Genomic DNA, 17157 nt, shown 5'->3' with positions numbered 1-17157 from the left:
AGTGTGTAATGTAGTTGAGTGTAGTGGTTGTGTTTACTGGTTGTGTTTAGTGTTTTTTGGGCTTTTGGAGGGTGGGGTGGTTTACTTTGGGGTTTTGGAGGGAGGGGGTGTTTTTTCTTGTGAAAGAGGTGGGGCACTTCACTCACCCCACCACTTTCAAAGGGCACAAGCCAATATTTTTTACACGTGGGGAGCAACCCCTTAGGCAGGGGTGGCTCCCCTGGGGGGCAAATTGTTTTTAGGCCATTTCTGCCCCCAAGGAGGGCAGGACCCAGTAAACACCAGGTATTTTTTTGAAAGGTCAATTTCACACAAGGTGAGCGACCCCTTAGGCAAGGGTCGCTCCCTGGGGGGCAAATTTATTTTAGGCCATTTCTGCCCCCCTTGGGGCAGATCGGCCTATCTTTCTTAGGCCAATCTGCCCCCAAAGGGAGCAGAAACCACTAGACACCAGGGATTTTTATTTTTTTTGTGACAATTTCATGCAAGGGGAGCGACCCCTTAGGCAAGGGTCGCTCCCCTGGGGGGGCAAATTTATTTTAGGCCATTTCTGCCCCCAAGGGGGGCAAAAACCACTAGGCACCAGGTATTTTTTTATTTTTTTTATTTATTGTCGCATCTATACCGATAAAAATTCTGCCCCACTTGTCAACCTAAAAAGGTTTTTTTCAAACTGCCCTTTTGGACCCGCTTTGGTTCCCCCTCAATTTCGACATGTTTTTGGCTCTTCCCTGTCACAGGCATTTGTCCCACCTACACAACCGAGGTGTCATGTTTGGTGGTAGGAAATTTGTGCCGGTGCGGTGATCCCATACAGAAATGTGGGGAAAATGTGATTTTTTAGCTAAATTTGAGGTTTGCTGGGGATTCTGGGTAAGGAAACACTGGGGGATCCACGCAAGTCACACCTCCCTGGACTCCCTCGGGTGTCTAGTTTTCAGAAATGTCTGGGTTTGGTAGGTTTCCCTAGATGGCTGCTGAGCCCAGGACCAAAAACGCAGGTGCCCCCTTGCAAAAACAGGTAGTTTTGTGATAGATAATTTTGATGTGTCCACGTAGTGTTTTGGGGCTTTTCCTGTCACGGGCACTATGCCTACCCACACAAGTGAGGTATCATTTTTATTGGGAGACCTGGGGGAATACTGGGTGGAAGGAAGTTTGTGGCTCCCCTCAGATTCCAGAACTTTGCAGCACCGAAATGTGAGGAAAAAGTGTATTTTTGGCAAATTTTTAGGTTTGCTAAGGATTCTGGGAAACAGAACCTGGTGAAAGTGCCACAAGTTACCCCATCCTGGGTTCCCCAAGGTGTCTACTTTTAAAAAATGCACAGGTTTGGTAGGTTTTCCTAGGTGCCAGCTGGGCACTTTAAAAAAAAACACGTCAGTTATCAATGTAAAAATTTGATGTGTCCATGTTGTGTTTCCTATCGCGGGCACCAGGCCTAGCAAAACAAGTGAGGTACCATTTTTATCCAGAGACCTGGAGGAATTCTGGGTGGAAGGAAGTTTGTGGCTCCCCTCAGATTCGAGAACTTTGCAGCATTGAAATGTGAGGAAAAAGTGTTTTTTTGCCAAATTTTGAGGTTTGCTAAGGATTCTGGGAAACAGAACCTGGTGAGAGCGCCAGAAGTTACCCCATTCTGGATTCCCCTAGGTGTCTAGATTTAAAAAATGCACAGGTTTGGTAGGTTTCCCTAGGTGCCGGCTGAGCTAGAGGCCAAAATCCACAGCTAGGCACTTTGCAAGAAACAGGTCAGTTGCCTTTGGGAAAATGTGATGTGTCCATATTGTGTTTTGGGGCATTTCCTGTTGCGGGCACTAGGCCTACCCACACAAGTGAGGTACCATTTTTATCAGAGACTTGGGGGAATACTGGGTGGAAGGGCATTTGTGGCTCCTCTCAGATTCCAGAACTTTCTGTCACCGAAATGTGAGGAAAAAGTGTTTTTTTGCCAAGTTTTGAGGTTTGCTAAGGATTTTGGGTAACAGAACCTGGTGAGAGCCCCACAAGTCACCCCATCCTGGATTCCCCTAGGTGTCTAGTTTTTAAAAATGCACAGGTTTGGTAGGTTTCCCTAGGTGCCGGCTGAGCTATATAGCTCAAAATCCACAGCTAGGCACTTTCCACAAAACACGTCCGATTTCAATGTAAAAATTTGATGTGTCCATGTTGCGTTTCCTGTCGCGCGCATTAGGCCTACCTACGCAAGTGAGGTACCATTTGTATCGGGAGACTTGGGGAACACAGAATAGAAGAACAAGTGTTATTACCCCTTGTATTTCTCAATTTTTTTCCTTCCAAATGTAAGACAGTGTGTAAAAAAGACGTCTATTTGAGAAATGCCCTGCAAATAACATGCTAGTATGGGGACCCCAGAATTCAGAGATGTGCAAATAACCACTGCTTCTCAACACCTTATCTTGTTCCCATTTTGAAAATACAAAGGTTTCCTTGATACCTATTTTTCGCTCTTTATATTTCACCAAATAAAATGCTCTAAACCCAGTATACAATGAAAACCCATTGCAAGGTGCAGCTCCTTTATTGGCTCTGGATACCTAGGGTTCTTGATGAACCTACAAGGCCTATATATTCCTGCAACCAGAAGAGTCCAGCGGACGTAACAGTATATTGCTTTCAAAAATCTGCCATAGCTCAAAAAAGTTATAGAAGAGAACGTGGACAGAAATGGCTCTTTATTTCACCTCAATTTCAATATTTTTTTATTTTAGCTGTTACTTTCTGTAGGAAAACCTTGAAGGATCTACACAAATGACCCCTTGCTAAATTCAGAATTTTGTCTACTTTTCAGAAATGTTTAGCTGTCCAGGATCCAGCATTGGTTTCACACCCATTTCTGTCACTAACTGGAAGGAGGCTGAAAGCACAAAAAATAGTAAAAATGGGGTATGTCCCAGTAAAATGCCAAAATTGTGTTGAAATATGTGGTTATCTAGTTCATGTCTGCCTGTTCCTGAAAGCTGGGAAGATGGTGATTTTAGCACCACAAACCTTTTGTTGATGCCATTTTTAGGGGAAAAACACAATCTTTCTTCTGCAGCCCTTTTTCCCCATTTACAAAAAAACAAAAATTCTATGGCTAATTTCTTGGTCTCCTCCAGGGGAACCCACAAACTATGGTGCAAATGGTGCCTGTGTTGGAGGCAGAATTGTTTTTCTCCAGGAAGGGGCACCTTTCTGAAGAAAAACAATCCATGAAGGTATTTTCCTCTTTCTATGGGTGCTGCAGAATGCATGTAAAGTGGAGAAAAATATATATTTCTCCTTGTTACGTCGGCTCTGGGGAGGCGTAAGATGTTGGCGCATCCCCAGATTTACAGGCTTTTGTAAATATGGGGCAGCGTTTAAACCCATGGGTGTTGCGTGGGAAAATCCATCACAATGCCTATTGGAACACCCCCCCACCCCCGGGCGCAGAGTAAGGCAACGCAATGACCTGCGCTACTTTGTCCTAATCCATATCTATAAGACCACTCAAAGCCACGCAAAGTAGCTTTGCGTGGCCTCAAAGATATCATTGAGAGGCTTGCGCCATTGGATTGTCAAAAAAGTGTCACACCAATGGCGCTATCAGCTTGTAAATATGCCTCATCATTTTTAATGTCCAGTGTCTTGAATCTTAAAGTACCCTCTCATTGATACTCAACAAATGTATGATCCATAAAACTGTTGTGCACTGGTATTTCTAATAGGCAGCAGTGGTGGCCCCTCCATTTGAGCGGAGGAGCATCGCCCCGCCAAAAAAATGCCCCCCATAAAGGAAAAATAAAATGGTAATAAACTTTGTTTATTACTGTTGGACCTGGCTTTTTGACAGGGACATCCCCAAACTTTTTGCCTCCTTCCTCCTATTTTTTCTGACCTGTTGTTGTTGGCTTTTGACCTCTGGGCACTTTACCACTGCTAACCAGTGCTAAAGTGCATATGCTCTCTGTGTAAATTGTACTACTGATTGGTTTATCCATGATTGACTATTTAATTTACTTGTAAGTCCCTGGTAGAGTGCACTACATGTGCCAAGGGCAGGTAGATTAAATGCTACTAGTGGGCCTGCAGCACTGGTTGTGCCACCCACTTCAGTAGCCCCTTAACCCTGTCTCAGGCCTGCCATTGCAAGGCCTGTGTGTGCAGTTTCACTGCCACCTCGACTTGGCATTTAAAAGTAACTGCCAAGCCTAGAACTCCCCTTTTTCTACATATAAGTCACCCTTAATGTGTGCCCTAGGTAACCCCTAGAGCAGGGTGCTGTGTAGGTGAAAGGCAGGACATGTACCTGTGTAGTTATATGTCCTGGTAGTGTAAAACTCCTAAATTCGTTTTTACACTACTGTGAGGCCTGCTCCCTTCATAGGCTAACATTGGGGCTGCCCTCATACACTGTTGAAGTGGCAGCTGCTGATCTGAAAGGAGCAGGAAGGTCATATTTAGTATGGCCAGAATGGTAATATAAAGTCCTGCTGACTGGTGAAGTCGGATTTAATATTACTATTCTAGAAATGCCACTTTTAGAAAGTGAGCATTTCTTTGCACTAAAATCTTGTTGTGCCCTTCAATCCACGTCTGGCTAGGTTTAGTTGACAGCTCCTTGTGCATTCACTCAGACACACCCCAAACACAGCGTACTCAGCCTCACTTGCATACATCTGCATTTTGAATGGGTCTTCCTGGGCTGGGAGGGTGGAGGGCCTGCCCTCACACAAAGGACTGCCACACCCCCTACTGGGACTCTGGCAGACAGGATTGAACTGAAAGGGGGCTTGGTGCATTTCTTAGACACTCTTTGAAGTCACCCCCACTTCAAAGGCACAACTTAGTATAAAACAGGGCCTCTGCCCTACCTCATCAGATACTTGCTGGAGAAGAAACCTGAACCAGAAACTACATCCTGCCAAGAAGAACTGCCTGGCTGCTCAAAGGACTCACCTGTCTGCTTTTCTACAAAGGACTGCTGCCTTGCTGTTGGCCTGCTGCCTTGCTGAACTCTTGTCTGGCTGTAAAAGTGCTCTCCAAGGGCTTGGATAGAGCTTGCCTCCTGTTCCCTGAAGTCTCAGGACCAAAAAGACTTCTCTCTTCCTCTTGGACGCTCCATGCGCCGAACTTTTCAACGCACAGCTTGTTCCGCGGCAAGAAAAACGCCGCACACCGACGCTGATCAACGCAACGTCTTCGGGACGACCGAAACTTTGACGCACGGCCTCGCAAGGACAACACCGCCCGACTTCCCGGGAGAAATCGACGCGACGTCTGCCGTAAGATCAAAACTTTGACGCACGGCCTCGCAAGGACAACGCTGCCCGACTCCGCAGGAGAAATCGACGCGACGCCTGCCGTGAGATCGAAACTTTGACGCACGGCCTCGCAAGGACAACGCCGCCCGACTTTCCAGGAGAAATCGACGCGACGCCTGCCGTGAGATCAAAACTTTGACGCACGGCCTCGCAAGGACAACGCCGCCCGACTCCGCCGGAGAAATCGACGTGACGCCTGCCGTGAGATCGAAACTTCGACGCGCAGCCCCGCAGAACGACGCGCAGCCGGAAAACAAGCAGGAAAATCCACGCACAGACCCGGGACATCTGGTACTCCCCGCAAACCACAGTAAGAGACTGTCCGCGCGCCGGAAGACGACGCCCGACTCCCCGCGTGGAAAATAATTACGCAAGTCCGTGTGTGCTGAGGAGAAATCGACGCACACACCAGTTTTCCACGCACCTCTTCTCCTGTGGCCCTCTGAGGAGATTTTCCACCAGAAACCAGGTACTTTGTGTTTGAAAGAGACTTTGTTTACTTTCTAAAGACTTAAGACACTCTCTATCACTTTTCAGTGATATCTTTACAAATTCGTATTGCAACTTTGATCGTTTTGACCTGAAGATACCCAGATAAATATTATATATTTTTCTAAACACTGTGTGGTGTATTTTTGTGGTGTTATGCTATGGTGTTGTATGATTTATTGCACAAAGGCTTTACACATTGCCTTCTAAGTTAAGCCTGACTGCTCGTGCCAAGCTACCGGAGGGTGAGCACAGGCTGATTTTGGATTGTGTGTGACTTACCCTGACTAGAGTGAGGGTTCTTGCTTGGACAGAGGGCAACCTGACTGCCAACCAAAAACCCCATTTCTAACAATTAACATTTTATTCTCCAGCGCCCCGTCCTGAATCGAGTGTCAGGACAGGGCAGGGCAATTGCCGCTGAGTGGCAGCAAGGAGCTGTGCACCATGTTTAAAGTGTACATGTTCCTTTGGCTGCCGTCTTGCGACGGCCAGCCTGACATGCGCACTTTAAACATCTCTAACCCAACTGTCTTGAGACAGCTGGGTTAGAGAAGGCACAGGCCTCCAGCGCTCTGGTGAGTGCTGAGAGAGCCCGCTCCCACCAATCCTGACACTGCTTTTATGCTGGTCACCAGCATGAAAGCAGCGTCAGGATTGGTTAGTGGCGTTCCTGGTCCCTGACGTTAAAAATTCCAGGAGCAGGAGGACGCCGCTCGGAGGACGTCGGAAGGCAAGTGCCTCTTAATTTCTCCCCCCAACCCGTTGCCTTCCCTCCGTAAACATAAGCCAGCCTCCGTTGATGTGCAGTAGCCGTCCCCTATCACGCTTAAACCCAGCACTAAAGACAATTTCTAAATCATAACTTCACGCACAGAATAGAAGAGGTCCCTTTTGCATTCATATTATGCAAACTATTCTACAGTGTGCGGTAGAATGAACATTGGTGATACAAGTGTGGGCTTTTGCTTCCCTGCCAGGCTAGAGACATTAATTTATTTTCTGTTACATTTTGGAAAGGGTCTGCTCAGCACAGTTTATTTTTTTATATAAAAAAGCCCACCATTCATCATGTTGAGATGACTTTTTTTAAACATTCAAATATGCTAAAAATAGCCCGATAATAATGCTACAGAATACGGTGTGAAATTTGGCTTTAATCAGGAAATATGCTGCATAATTTGGCATTCCTCTCCGAATAAACCGCCTTTGCCTTGCCTCGTAATTTAGACAAATTTATAACAGGTTTGCTCTCCACATTGCTACATAATTCAAGTGGCCCCGGTTCTTATGGAGCTGAAGTGCATTGTGGGAGAGGCCCTGAAAAAAATGATGCATGAAACACCTAATTTCAAATCTGCCTGTGGAAATGAATTATCTGCGCATAGAAATGTGATACCCCTAGCATTGATGCAGATTAATGTCAGCGTGGAGCCACCTTTATAAAAAGGGAGTTTAGGAGAAGCTATGGTAGAATTTAAACTTTTGACCGCAATCAAAGAGAGCGTAAAAGGAGGATTGCTAATAAAGGGATGTCTGCTGGCGTCCAGGACTTTCCTTTTCGTACAATTTGTGTCAAGAATACTCAATAAATAATTTGGTTTTACAATTCAAGCTTTTCTAGGCATCCTTCCCTTTTCCACCTACATCTAAAAGCTATCCTATACCCTGTTGTTGGCAGGGGTGTAACTCCACGGGGGTGTTTCGGGTATCAAACCCCCTAAAACTTGTATTCTGCAGTGAATAGTTGGGTACAGGTGCTTTCAGTAGGGTAATGTGTAGTGTCTGTCAGATTTCAGCTGGTATTTTTACATGCACACAACTGAAACAAAACACACACTCTCTTATGTTTTGAAGGCCTTAGGAAATGTTGGATTAGTTTGAAAAGTATTGTGTTTTGTAGTACCCCGAACAATCTGCCCTCCTCTCTGTTTCCAGTGCCCCTTGAGCCCCCCCGATGTCCTGCTTCTCATATAATGTGTTTTAACAAGTTATCCCAGCACGACTTTTGGGAAATCTGAAGCTCCCCTCCTCTACTTCCCCCAATCATACTGACCAACCTACGCCCCTGGGGGGAGTTGTGTGAGTTCAGGAAGCATTGTAGGACATGCCGGCCAAACCCAAATCCACACCCCGCACCCACACCAGGAACCTCATAATAATCATTGACAACAAACTGGACCTGACCGCACAGGTCAACGTCTTAACTGCGCCCTGCTTCCACACCCTGAAGATGCTAAGGAAGATCTTCAAATGGCTCCCAAGCAACACAAGAAAAATTGTCACTCTTGACCTAGTCACCAGCAAGTTGGATCATTGGAAGCACCCCGTACGCTGAAATCACCAAGCTACTCACTATGCGACTACAAACCATCCAGACCTCTGCAATCAGATTCATCCTCAACTTCTCAGACATAACACATCACACCACACCTCAAGAAGCTCCACTGGCTCCTGATATACAGACCAGCACAATCCAAACTCCTAACACACACATTCAAGGCGCTGCACAACTAAGCCCCCACCTACCTGAACAGTTGCATCTCCTTCCACCAACCACCCAGACACCTCCGCTCCGCAGGACTCCTATTCACACACATCCCGCACAGAACCAGATCAGGAGGACGGGCAGTCTCTCACATCACTCCTAAAGCGTAGAAAGGCCTCTCGCTCCACAGCAGAACCTCCTCCGCTCTTCTTCAATTCCTGGCTTCTCAATTAACCAACCTACCATAGACAGGGCTAGACACACACCTGTTCTGTGCCTGGATACCCTTGCGGGTGTGCCTTACAAGTACACATAACATAACAGTATGTAGGAAGAGAGTGTACACCAGTGCACTATGAGGGAGTGAGACTATACTCTGGAACAGTATGCTGGGAGAGAGGGGCAGTATGTGTGGAGTGAGAATCTAACCTGTTACAGTATGCTGGAAGCGAGAGTACACCCAGGGGCAGTATGTGTAAAGCAGTATATACTCTGGAGGAGTACACAGAGAGTGAGCATACAGGTAGGAGCAGCATGAAAGGGTAGAGAATGAATTATGTAAAAATATCAAGTGATAAAATGTCTCCCTGCATTAAAATTTCGATCAGAATGCAGGCTACCACAATATTGTGAAGATAAATATTAACTCCATATCTGAGTACCCCAAAGATATGTATATCGTCCAGGAACATAGATGTATTTGTGAAGTTAAGCATAGTAAAGCTATGTATACCTCTACATGCATACTTTCACAATATTATGGTAGTGAACACAGTGGTCAGCATATTATGGCAGGATTATACGTAAATACTGTGATGGAATACTGAGAATAAGCTCCCGGGAACAGTATGTGGAGAGTGAGGAGGTACACAAAGGCGGTGGACTAGGTCCGGTCCCCTCTAAACAAGGACAGAGCAAACCCCAACAAGTTTCCACTGCATTGGGCATCATCAGTGAAGTGCAGCTGAAGCCCGGTGATTATGAGGACGCCCCTAGAAGAAGTGTGCTGTGAGTAAAGATTTGCCATGGATCAGTGTGTAGGAAGTGAGGATACACCTGGAACCAGTACCGCCGTATTACGATCTCCATACGATATAATAGGATTGTTATACGACAGACGGGATATCCCTCACATTTGTGATGGAGTATTTCCCTCCACCAAGTTCTAAATCAGGCCCATAGACTTTTGAGATCCAGAGGTCCAACAAATAACAAGTAAAGGCAATGCACAGAACAGTTCAGGACAATGCCTCAAGGAAAGTACTTTATCCAAATACTGGAGTAACATGTAAGCAGTGGTGGATCCCCAAGGCAACAAGGTCTCGTTGAAAAAGTGACAGGCAGAAAAACAAGTGGTGAAACAGAGTAGGGAGAAGGGCATAGCATAGAGATATGTTCAAGAAGTTTCTATTGGGAACTCCAAAGAAACAAGCATTGGCATTTCAGATGGGTGGTGTTTGTTGTAAGCACTAGTCCACTAGATAAATGCTGCATTGGAACAAATGCATTTGCTGCTTTCGGAATAGCAAATGGAGACAACTGAAGACTACGAACCCCTTTTACCTTGAGCACAAGAGCCTGTACGTAATGTAGAAGGGAGAAAAAAACATAGGCTCCAACTGTTGCCCTAAGTTTCACATACAAAATGTTTTAAAAACTGGGGAAATAGCAGACAGAGAAAGGCCACTGTTGTATCCATCAGTAAAGTGCACCTGAGGCCACACTTGTAACCACTGCACCTGGCTAGTTCCACCCCCAGTGGCTGTTAGGCATACATCAACACTACCTCTGAGGGATGAATATGCAGAAGTGTTTTAACACTCGAGCAACAAAAGGGATCTTTTGCGCCTCATTTCCACGTAGAAGCTACAGGCCCTAGAGAAAAAGAGAGGTCCTTGGTGATCAGGCTAAAAGATGCTTTCATGGCAGACTGGTAAACTGCATATCCGCTCTCTAAGTGGGTACGTGTGTTAGCTATGTTGAAACATTTAAAAAATGTATTTTTTTTCAGTAAATAATGTTTGTTCTGCCTGTGATTGGTAGACAGACCTACAGACAGAGCATGAGGTTGAAGGGGAGCTGCAGGGCCTGAACAAACCAGATGGATGAAGCATTCTGCAAACAGCTATAGCGTTCAAGTCTTTGGTGTGCCCTCAACTGAGTACTTCCTCACTAAAGTCCAGTTGCTGCATGGAGACAATACCTTGTGTGCTAATGGATCAATATGTCAAGATCCCAAGCTGCCGAGCCACAATTTCTTGAATTACAGCTTTTGTTGTGGATGGTACTAATTTTTCAATGGTCATTATGGGATCAGGGCTTGTCGCTGGGTAAGAGAAAGACTATTACCACGGCCAACTTAGGGTCTCCTTGAGCCAAACAAAGGGCGTTGGTCCTGGACATGACTACATTTCTTAAGAAAATGAGTTTTGGGAGGGGGGGGGAGATAGCACAATCCTACTAGACTGAACTAAACGTAGCCCACATTGCAGAACAACAGCCTTCATCATTAGAAGAAACACCAGTAATGTTTACTTGATGTCAAATAAAGCAAAACGAAAATGCAGTTTAATATTTGTCTGGTCCTATTTCAAATAAATGCATTTGATAAAAAAATGTAATATAGGTTTTTGCTTTTTGTGATAAAACCTATCAAGTATCGCCATGCATTTACATGTTTGAGGATGATACTTCAAGTAAGCAGCAGAGTAACATGCAATCTGCTGTTTTTATTGGTGGAAGTCTTCTTTATAGGCATATAATGCATTGATCATATGGCCATATAGTCTTTTTTTTGCTATCAAGATGTAGTGTCCTGCCTCTGGGCTTCCCATCTGGACAGTACTCTGGTGGCTCGGGTTTTGTTCTACACCTAGGGCTCCTCCCAAGGCACCACCCCCATCATTGCATAGTGCACCACCTGCTGGCAACCATGGAACTGTGCGCATCCTACCTGTGAGATGCGCTTCCATTGCTGCTGTTGTACCCTCACTTTTTGTGTAATGTAGGAGCTCTTCCAGTGGGGCTACCCAGCTGCGTCTCTTCTTTATCTGAGGGGGCTTCCATCTTTTCATAAATCTATTTTATAGGCCATTGTAAGTAGTGGTATGAAACTTATTGTATGAGTACAGAGTGTTCCCATGTTCTTCTGTTCTTAGTCACACAGCTGTGAGACCATCAATCATGATGAAAAAACAAGAGTTGAATTAAAGCAGGTCAGGAAAGACCTGAAAATAGAACTATTCAAACTTTCTTTCAAGACCCATTATTCTGTTTAGGAGTCACGATTCATGGGTAGTGGGCATCGGAATAAGGGCCCGGTGTGCAAACCCTCCTGTTTGAAACCACAAAAGGGTTGTTTTAAATGTACCAAAGTCCTTTTATGAGTCAGAAAATTCTTATTCAATTGTAAAAGGGCTTTTGTGAGCCTTTCTTAGTCGCCATAAAGAGTGGTCATGACCGGACATCCCACTCTTGTTTGTAATTTGGAAAGGAATGCATCACTGGCTTGTGACTGGAACTACGATCACAAACCATTGATGAGTTACTGAGGTTGGGGTGGTAACTAATTGGCAAAGGGGAACGTCTACTGCCAGCACCCTCAATGTCTTCCGAAATGGGATTTCGGATTTTGTTTCAAAGAAAAGCAGAACATATGCCTTTAACAGGCTCCGGCTGCTTAAAAATATCCGGTCCCAGAAAGCAAATGCAGGGGCAGAGGTGTACTGTCCCTTGCAGTCTTCCATCCCTTCTATGTGTCAGTACTCAGGGAATTAAATGTCCACCTATTCAATCAGACTCTCACGTATGCCTACATTGAGTACATAACGTTACCCTGTAAACGCTGTGAAGTATCCAGAAAGTAACATGCAGTGTATACAACTACAGAATAAATAAATATGAGACAGGGTGTGCAGGTGAAGCATCTGTGCCTCATTTCCTGAAGTGGTAACTCACACTGGCGAGCAGATTCAGGGTACAAGGACCTTTCAATGTGCTTTGTGTGGTGATTGGTACTGACTGCAAGATGTGTCCACAGGATTATGGGCTGGAGTTGCAGATGGAATCTTAGCTGTGAACAGTGTCATCTGCATCCACAGACAACATTGATCAAGAGAATCTGGATCCGTGAAAAGATTTTGAGTGCAGATCGAACTCACAGCTGCAGAAAATCTGTTGGATGGAACGATTTTACAGAGACCTTAGAATGATGAGTGCACTGTCACAGTTGGAACTATCTGTGTGTTCACAAATATTCCCAATGGTACCACTTGCCTCAAATGCACAAATTACTCCAAAAAGGTTGTAAAAAGTGTGCTATTAGAGTTGAAAATATCCTCAAACGCATTTTTTAGGTCTAGCTTATTAGACAGCACATGCTCAGTCTGTTGTTTGGCATGTCGTGTCTTACCAAGAAGGTTAAGCGGGCTTGGAGCCCTCCCATTGTATACTATTGGTTGGCTTTCTGTGTCACTCATTTGCCTGCTTCTTATTCTTGTCCCAGCTTGTCAATCTCATGTTTGTCCCTCCCATGAAGTTTTTCCTCCTTACATTCTCTTTGGCTGACTGCCATTGCTGCTTGCACTGCTTGCTATTCAAGCACTACTTTTTTCTTTTGTGTGAATCACTCCTTTAGAGTGTTTGTGTTTTTGAGCCTTCACTCTTGGAAATGTCTCTCCCCCTGCATTCCGTGTTGCTGTCTGTTTCCTGACTACTTCTCCCCACCCTCATCTCTTTTGCACCTACCTGCCTGCTTTTCCCCATTGCCGCACCCACATGTGCACTTGTGTTCCTTTCCCCCGACCTGTGTTACTTTTGTTTTGTCCTCCCCGTGTCTTTCATAACCCATTCAAGCCTCTACTCCATTGGTTTTGAGTCCCCTCCTGTGTTACGTCGGCGTTCTCCTAGCCCTCCAAGTGTTGCATCACTGTTCACCCCCACGTCTCCTTGTTGCTTTATTCTTCGTTCACGTCCCCTCTTTTGCTTCTGCACCCCATCACACGGGTTTTTTCACCATTCATCCCACCCCCTTCTCAGTGTGGTTTTACTGTACTCCCTCCATCCCCCATGTTGGTTCCAGTACCCTCGCTTGCCCATTAAAAAAACAAACTCTTTTGAACTTTTTTAGTTACCGATCAAACTCGGATCAGTAGCTAAAAAGAAAAAGAAAAGCACCATTGTCTTTTAGTAGCCACATGCATGCGTGGTGCACATGCCTAATAAATGATGAAGCTGGCATGTCAAAAGATTTTGGAGCATATTCACAAAAACGTGGCAAATCTGATATCGTAGACATCATATGATATCATAGATGATGCACCACTTTTCTTGCGCCCCCCTACTGATGCCTAACTATACCATGGTTGTGCCATATTTTCAATATCACGCACCATGGCGGTCATTAGCACAATAGCGTCAACATTTTTGATGCTATTGTAGCGCTTTGCTGCACTACCATCAAAGTGTTTGAAGTTAGTGCAGCAAAGCACTGGGAGGCCCATTGAATGTAATGGGTGCCCCATCTTAAAGCTTGCCCTGAGCAGGCGTTAAAAATGATGGAAAAAAATGGCACAATTAAATCTTGTAAATTTCACTGCGTCAATTTTTTGGCCCTCCCTGCACCAAAACACTTTCCTTGCTTACATTATGCCTGATGCCTGACCCCGGGGGTGCCTACGGCAGCTATCTGCTTTTCCAAGTTAAGCGTGCCACGCCATAGCAGTCTGAGCGGAAAGACCACACTACCTAGTAAATGTCTCTTTTTGTCCCTTTACTGTAGTTAGTTGTTTAATGTGTACTATGACAATGTGCTTAATGTAGACTATGATGGTTGTCTTTCTTGTCCAGGGAATCAGCCATCACCACTGAACTCTGTCGAGGGATTCAACCTGACGAAGAAGCGGTGGGAAATGCTGCCTCCCATGCCAACGGGGCGCTGCTCCAGCTCCAGTCTTCTGACGCCCAACATGCTGTTCGTGATCGGTGGCGTAGCTCAAGGACCGAGCAGCGCGATGGAGGCATTGTGCGTGCGAGAAGCCGTATGATGGGACAGCAGTCTTGACGCACTTGAAGAAGTCCTGAAAGAAACACAGGAAATGCTCTCCATTCAAATGAAGAAGCAAGTGCCTATGGTTATGAAATGTGGTACCAAACAGCTCTGAGGCCAAAGGACTTCAACTTCTCAGCAGCCAGGGCTCTGCAGGCCAATGGCTTATAATGAAATGGAACCAGCCCCCTGTCACAAAATTGATTCTAGGCCAGCCTAGAATAGCTTTCAGGCTTCTGGGCCAGTAAAACAGGTTGGAGTGTAGCCATCAAAGACCTAAAGCTCTGCCAGCTAAGCCAATGGGACAGAGCAATAGGGTTTGTAACCCTTAGGATTAGAACTTTTCTACATGAAGATGTTCAATGAGAGAAGATATAGTGCTGAAGAAGGAGAGAATATTCACAGCAGAGTAGCAGGACACTTACTCTTGAAGCTTGAAGCCGGGGCAGCGGACCATGCCGCATATGGGGCCATCTTGGTACCACGATCAGCCCGTTTCTGGGTCGCGCTTTACTTGTTGGACTCAGACCTGTGATAGTGCATCTTTTCCTTGTTCCCAAACCTGATGTTAAAGTTTAGTGAACACAAGAGTAGGACAGGAACAGAAACACATCTATGTGCCTATACCTTTTTCTTGTTTCAGTTGTTATGACTTAAAGAGTGTGATGGTTGGTATCATAGAAGTGTTTGAACAACCTTTAACTTGGTAACACAGGGTAGATCTCTTTAGAGTTATCCAGGATAACATTGCCTAGGTAGCAGTCTGTTTTTATACAAGTCAAACCATTTATTTCATCCTTGTAGGCAGAAAGTACATGTAGCAAACACACATATGTAGACTGTTAACACACACTTGGGGCTTAAAACAAAGGAGTGAATTGTACTCCTCGCCTAAGGATCTCTTGATTGTTGTAAATTATTGACTGTTTTCATTGTTGCAATAGAAAGATAAAACGAGACAAGTAGTACTTGCCGTGTAATTGATTATTTAGGAGTTTATTCGTAAAACAAATGTACTATACTGTTATAATAGCAGAACAGAATTTAAAATGAGTGTTCATGCTTGAAGACATTAGGGAAGTGTGTATCTTTGCCCAAACAAGAGACAGGTAAATGTTTCCATCCTTGGACTTTGGTGGATCGAGAAGCACAATCCCATCTTTGAGAGATAATTTCACAGTCCAACATTGAATGAAGTCTGGTCTGTGCATCCTCACGGGTCCATGATTGAGTCAATAGCAGTCATGACTTAAGGAGGCTTCTCTTTTAGGTTTATTGTCAATTATTTCACAGTGTAGTATTGTTATACTGTTTGAGATTATTTTTTTTTACTAAAAGACTAATTAAAAATCTTATTGAAGTGGCTGCCGGTTAAACTAGAATTTTTTGACACATAGGGAATACAAATATTGGTGGTGCTGGATGGATGAAAACCAAGGTGGGTAACCAAACGACTGTTGTTGTTGCTGCGGGTCAGTTCTACATATGTTGTGTTGCTTCCTACGACCTGTACCTGGGGTTGCGCTGCACTTAAACTACCCTATCCCTGGGGCATGTCTACAAGAGGTTTGCGCTGCCGGGGCATTAAATTTTTTGATGCTCCGTTGGCACAAGCCTCTCAACCATATCTATGAGGCCACACAAATCCACTTCGCATGGCTGTACTTGGCCTCAGAGATATGGAAGTAAGGCAAAGCAGCGCAAGTTGGTGCGTTGCCTTACTCTGTGCTGATTAGGCGTTCTATGGGCGTTGCAGTGGGTTTTCCCACGCAACACACATGGATTTTGACTCTGCCCCAGATTTGCTTCATGATGTAAACCTGGGCAATGCTAAGCCTTAAGCCTACCCAGGGCAGATTGAATGATAAATATTTGTATTTCTCCTCGTTTTTATCTCTTTCCATGTGTGCTGCATTCTGCAGGACACATAGAAAAAGGAAAACGCCTTTCAGGGTTGTTTTTTTGCAGGACGGTGCTCCTTCCTGCACAAAAACAATCCTGCATGCAATGCAGGCCCTGTTGCACCATGGTGCAGAGGGAAAGGAGAGGACTGCACGGAATTTCATAAGTACGGTGCATTCCTGCCCTTTCACAATGGTGTAGGGCAGGGCAGCAAGGAGACCTGCGGCACTTCCCTACACCAGTTACCCATAAATATGGGCTGAAATGTTTGTCAAATGTGTAGACACAAAAACAATCAAGAACCAAAATAATGTTTTGTTTTAGATTTCAAATAGATGTAAGACCATCCTCTTAAAGCTTCACCTCATCACCCTATCAGTGATGACACATTATGTCAAGTGTTTCGCTAACCTTACCCTCCCTTAACTCTAACCAGGCTCCATCACCACCACACACGCTACATGTCTGCCACTCCGCATACCCGGCACCCTTACACTCAGGTCCCCTTACACCACCTGATCCAGTCTTATTCTGCACTTCCTAACCTACGTCACCCTGATGTTCAACGACCCTGTCCCTCTGTAATCTTGCCTTCTCAATCTTGCGTCCTGTCTGCCACATCCCTTTACCGCACGTGTCTGTTTCCTTCCCACAATCTCCCTTGATTCCGCTGTAGCCACCTGGCCGTGTCATATTTTTCTCGAGGGGTCCACCCTCTGCACCTGGATACCCTCACGGGTGACAAGTAGTGCTCTAAAAATCCACCTTACATTGCATTACATTATCATCTCCCCCTCACCAATGTACAGCTCTCAGTTGCCTTAGAACTAGGTTTGTGCTATATAAATTAACATATATAGGTGGGATAAAGTATGCCACACTGTACATTATAAAGATGTACCAAGTCACCGACGATGGGCAGA

The 17157-nt window shown here is 45.1% G+C and overlaps 1 protein-coding gene across 2 annotated transcripts in view; it reads left to right on the top strand.

The window, feature by feature from the left end:
* The window catches only part of KLHDC8B (kelch domain containing 8B), a 795009-nt gene extending 779312 nt beyond the window's left edge, over positions 1 to 15697 (top strand). For both annotated transcript variants that reach the window (XM_069206170.1, XM_069206171.1), the window contains one exon: positions 14134 to 15697. In XM_069206170.1, the coding sequence (XP_069062271.1) occupies positions 14134 to 14330 (197 nt within the window). In that variant the 3' untranslated portion in view covers positions 14331 to 15697. The remainder of the gene's footprint in view (positions 1 to 14133) is intronic.
* The last annotated feature ends 1460 nt before the right edge of the window (positions 15698 to 17157 follow it).

The sequence above is a fragment of the Pleurodeles waltl genome, chromosome 9 (genome assembly GCF_031143425.1).
Source record: "Pleurodeles waltl isolate 20211129_DDA chromosome 9, aPleWal1.hap1.20221129, whole genome shotgun sequence".
Classification (NCBI taxonomy): Eukaryota; Metazoa; Chordata; class Amphibia; order Caudata; family Salamandridae; genus Pleurodeles; species Pleurodeles waltl.
The sequence above is the reverse complement of the archived record's forward strand: the minus strand, read 5'-3'. Positions and strand labels throughout refer to the sequence as shown.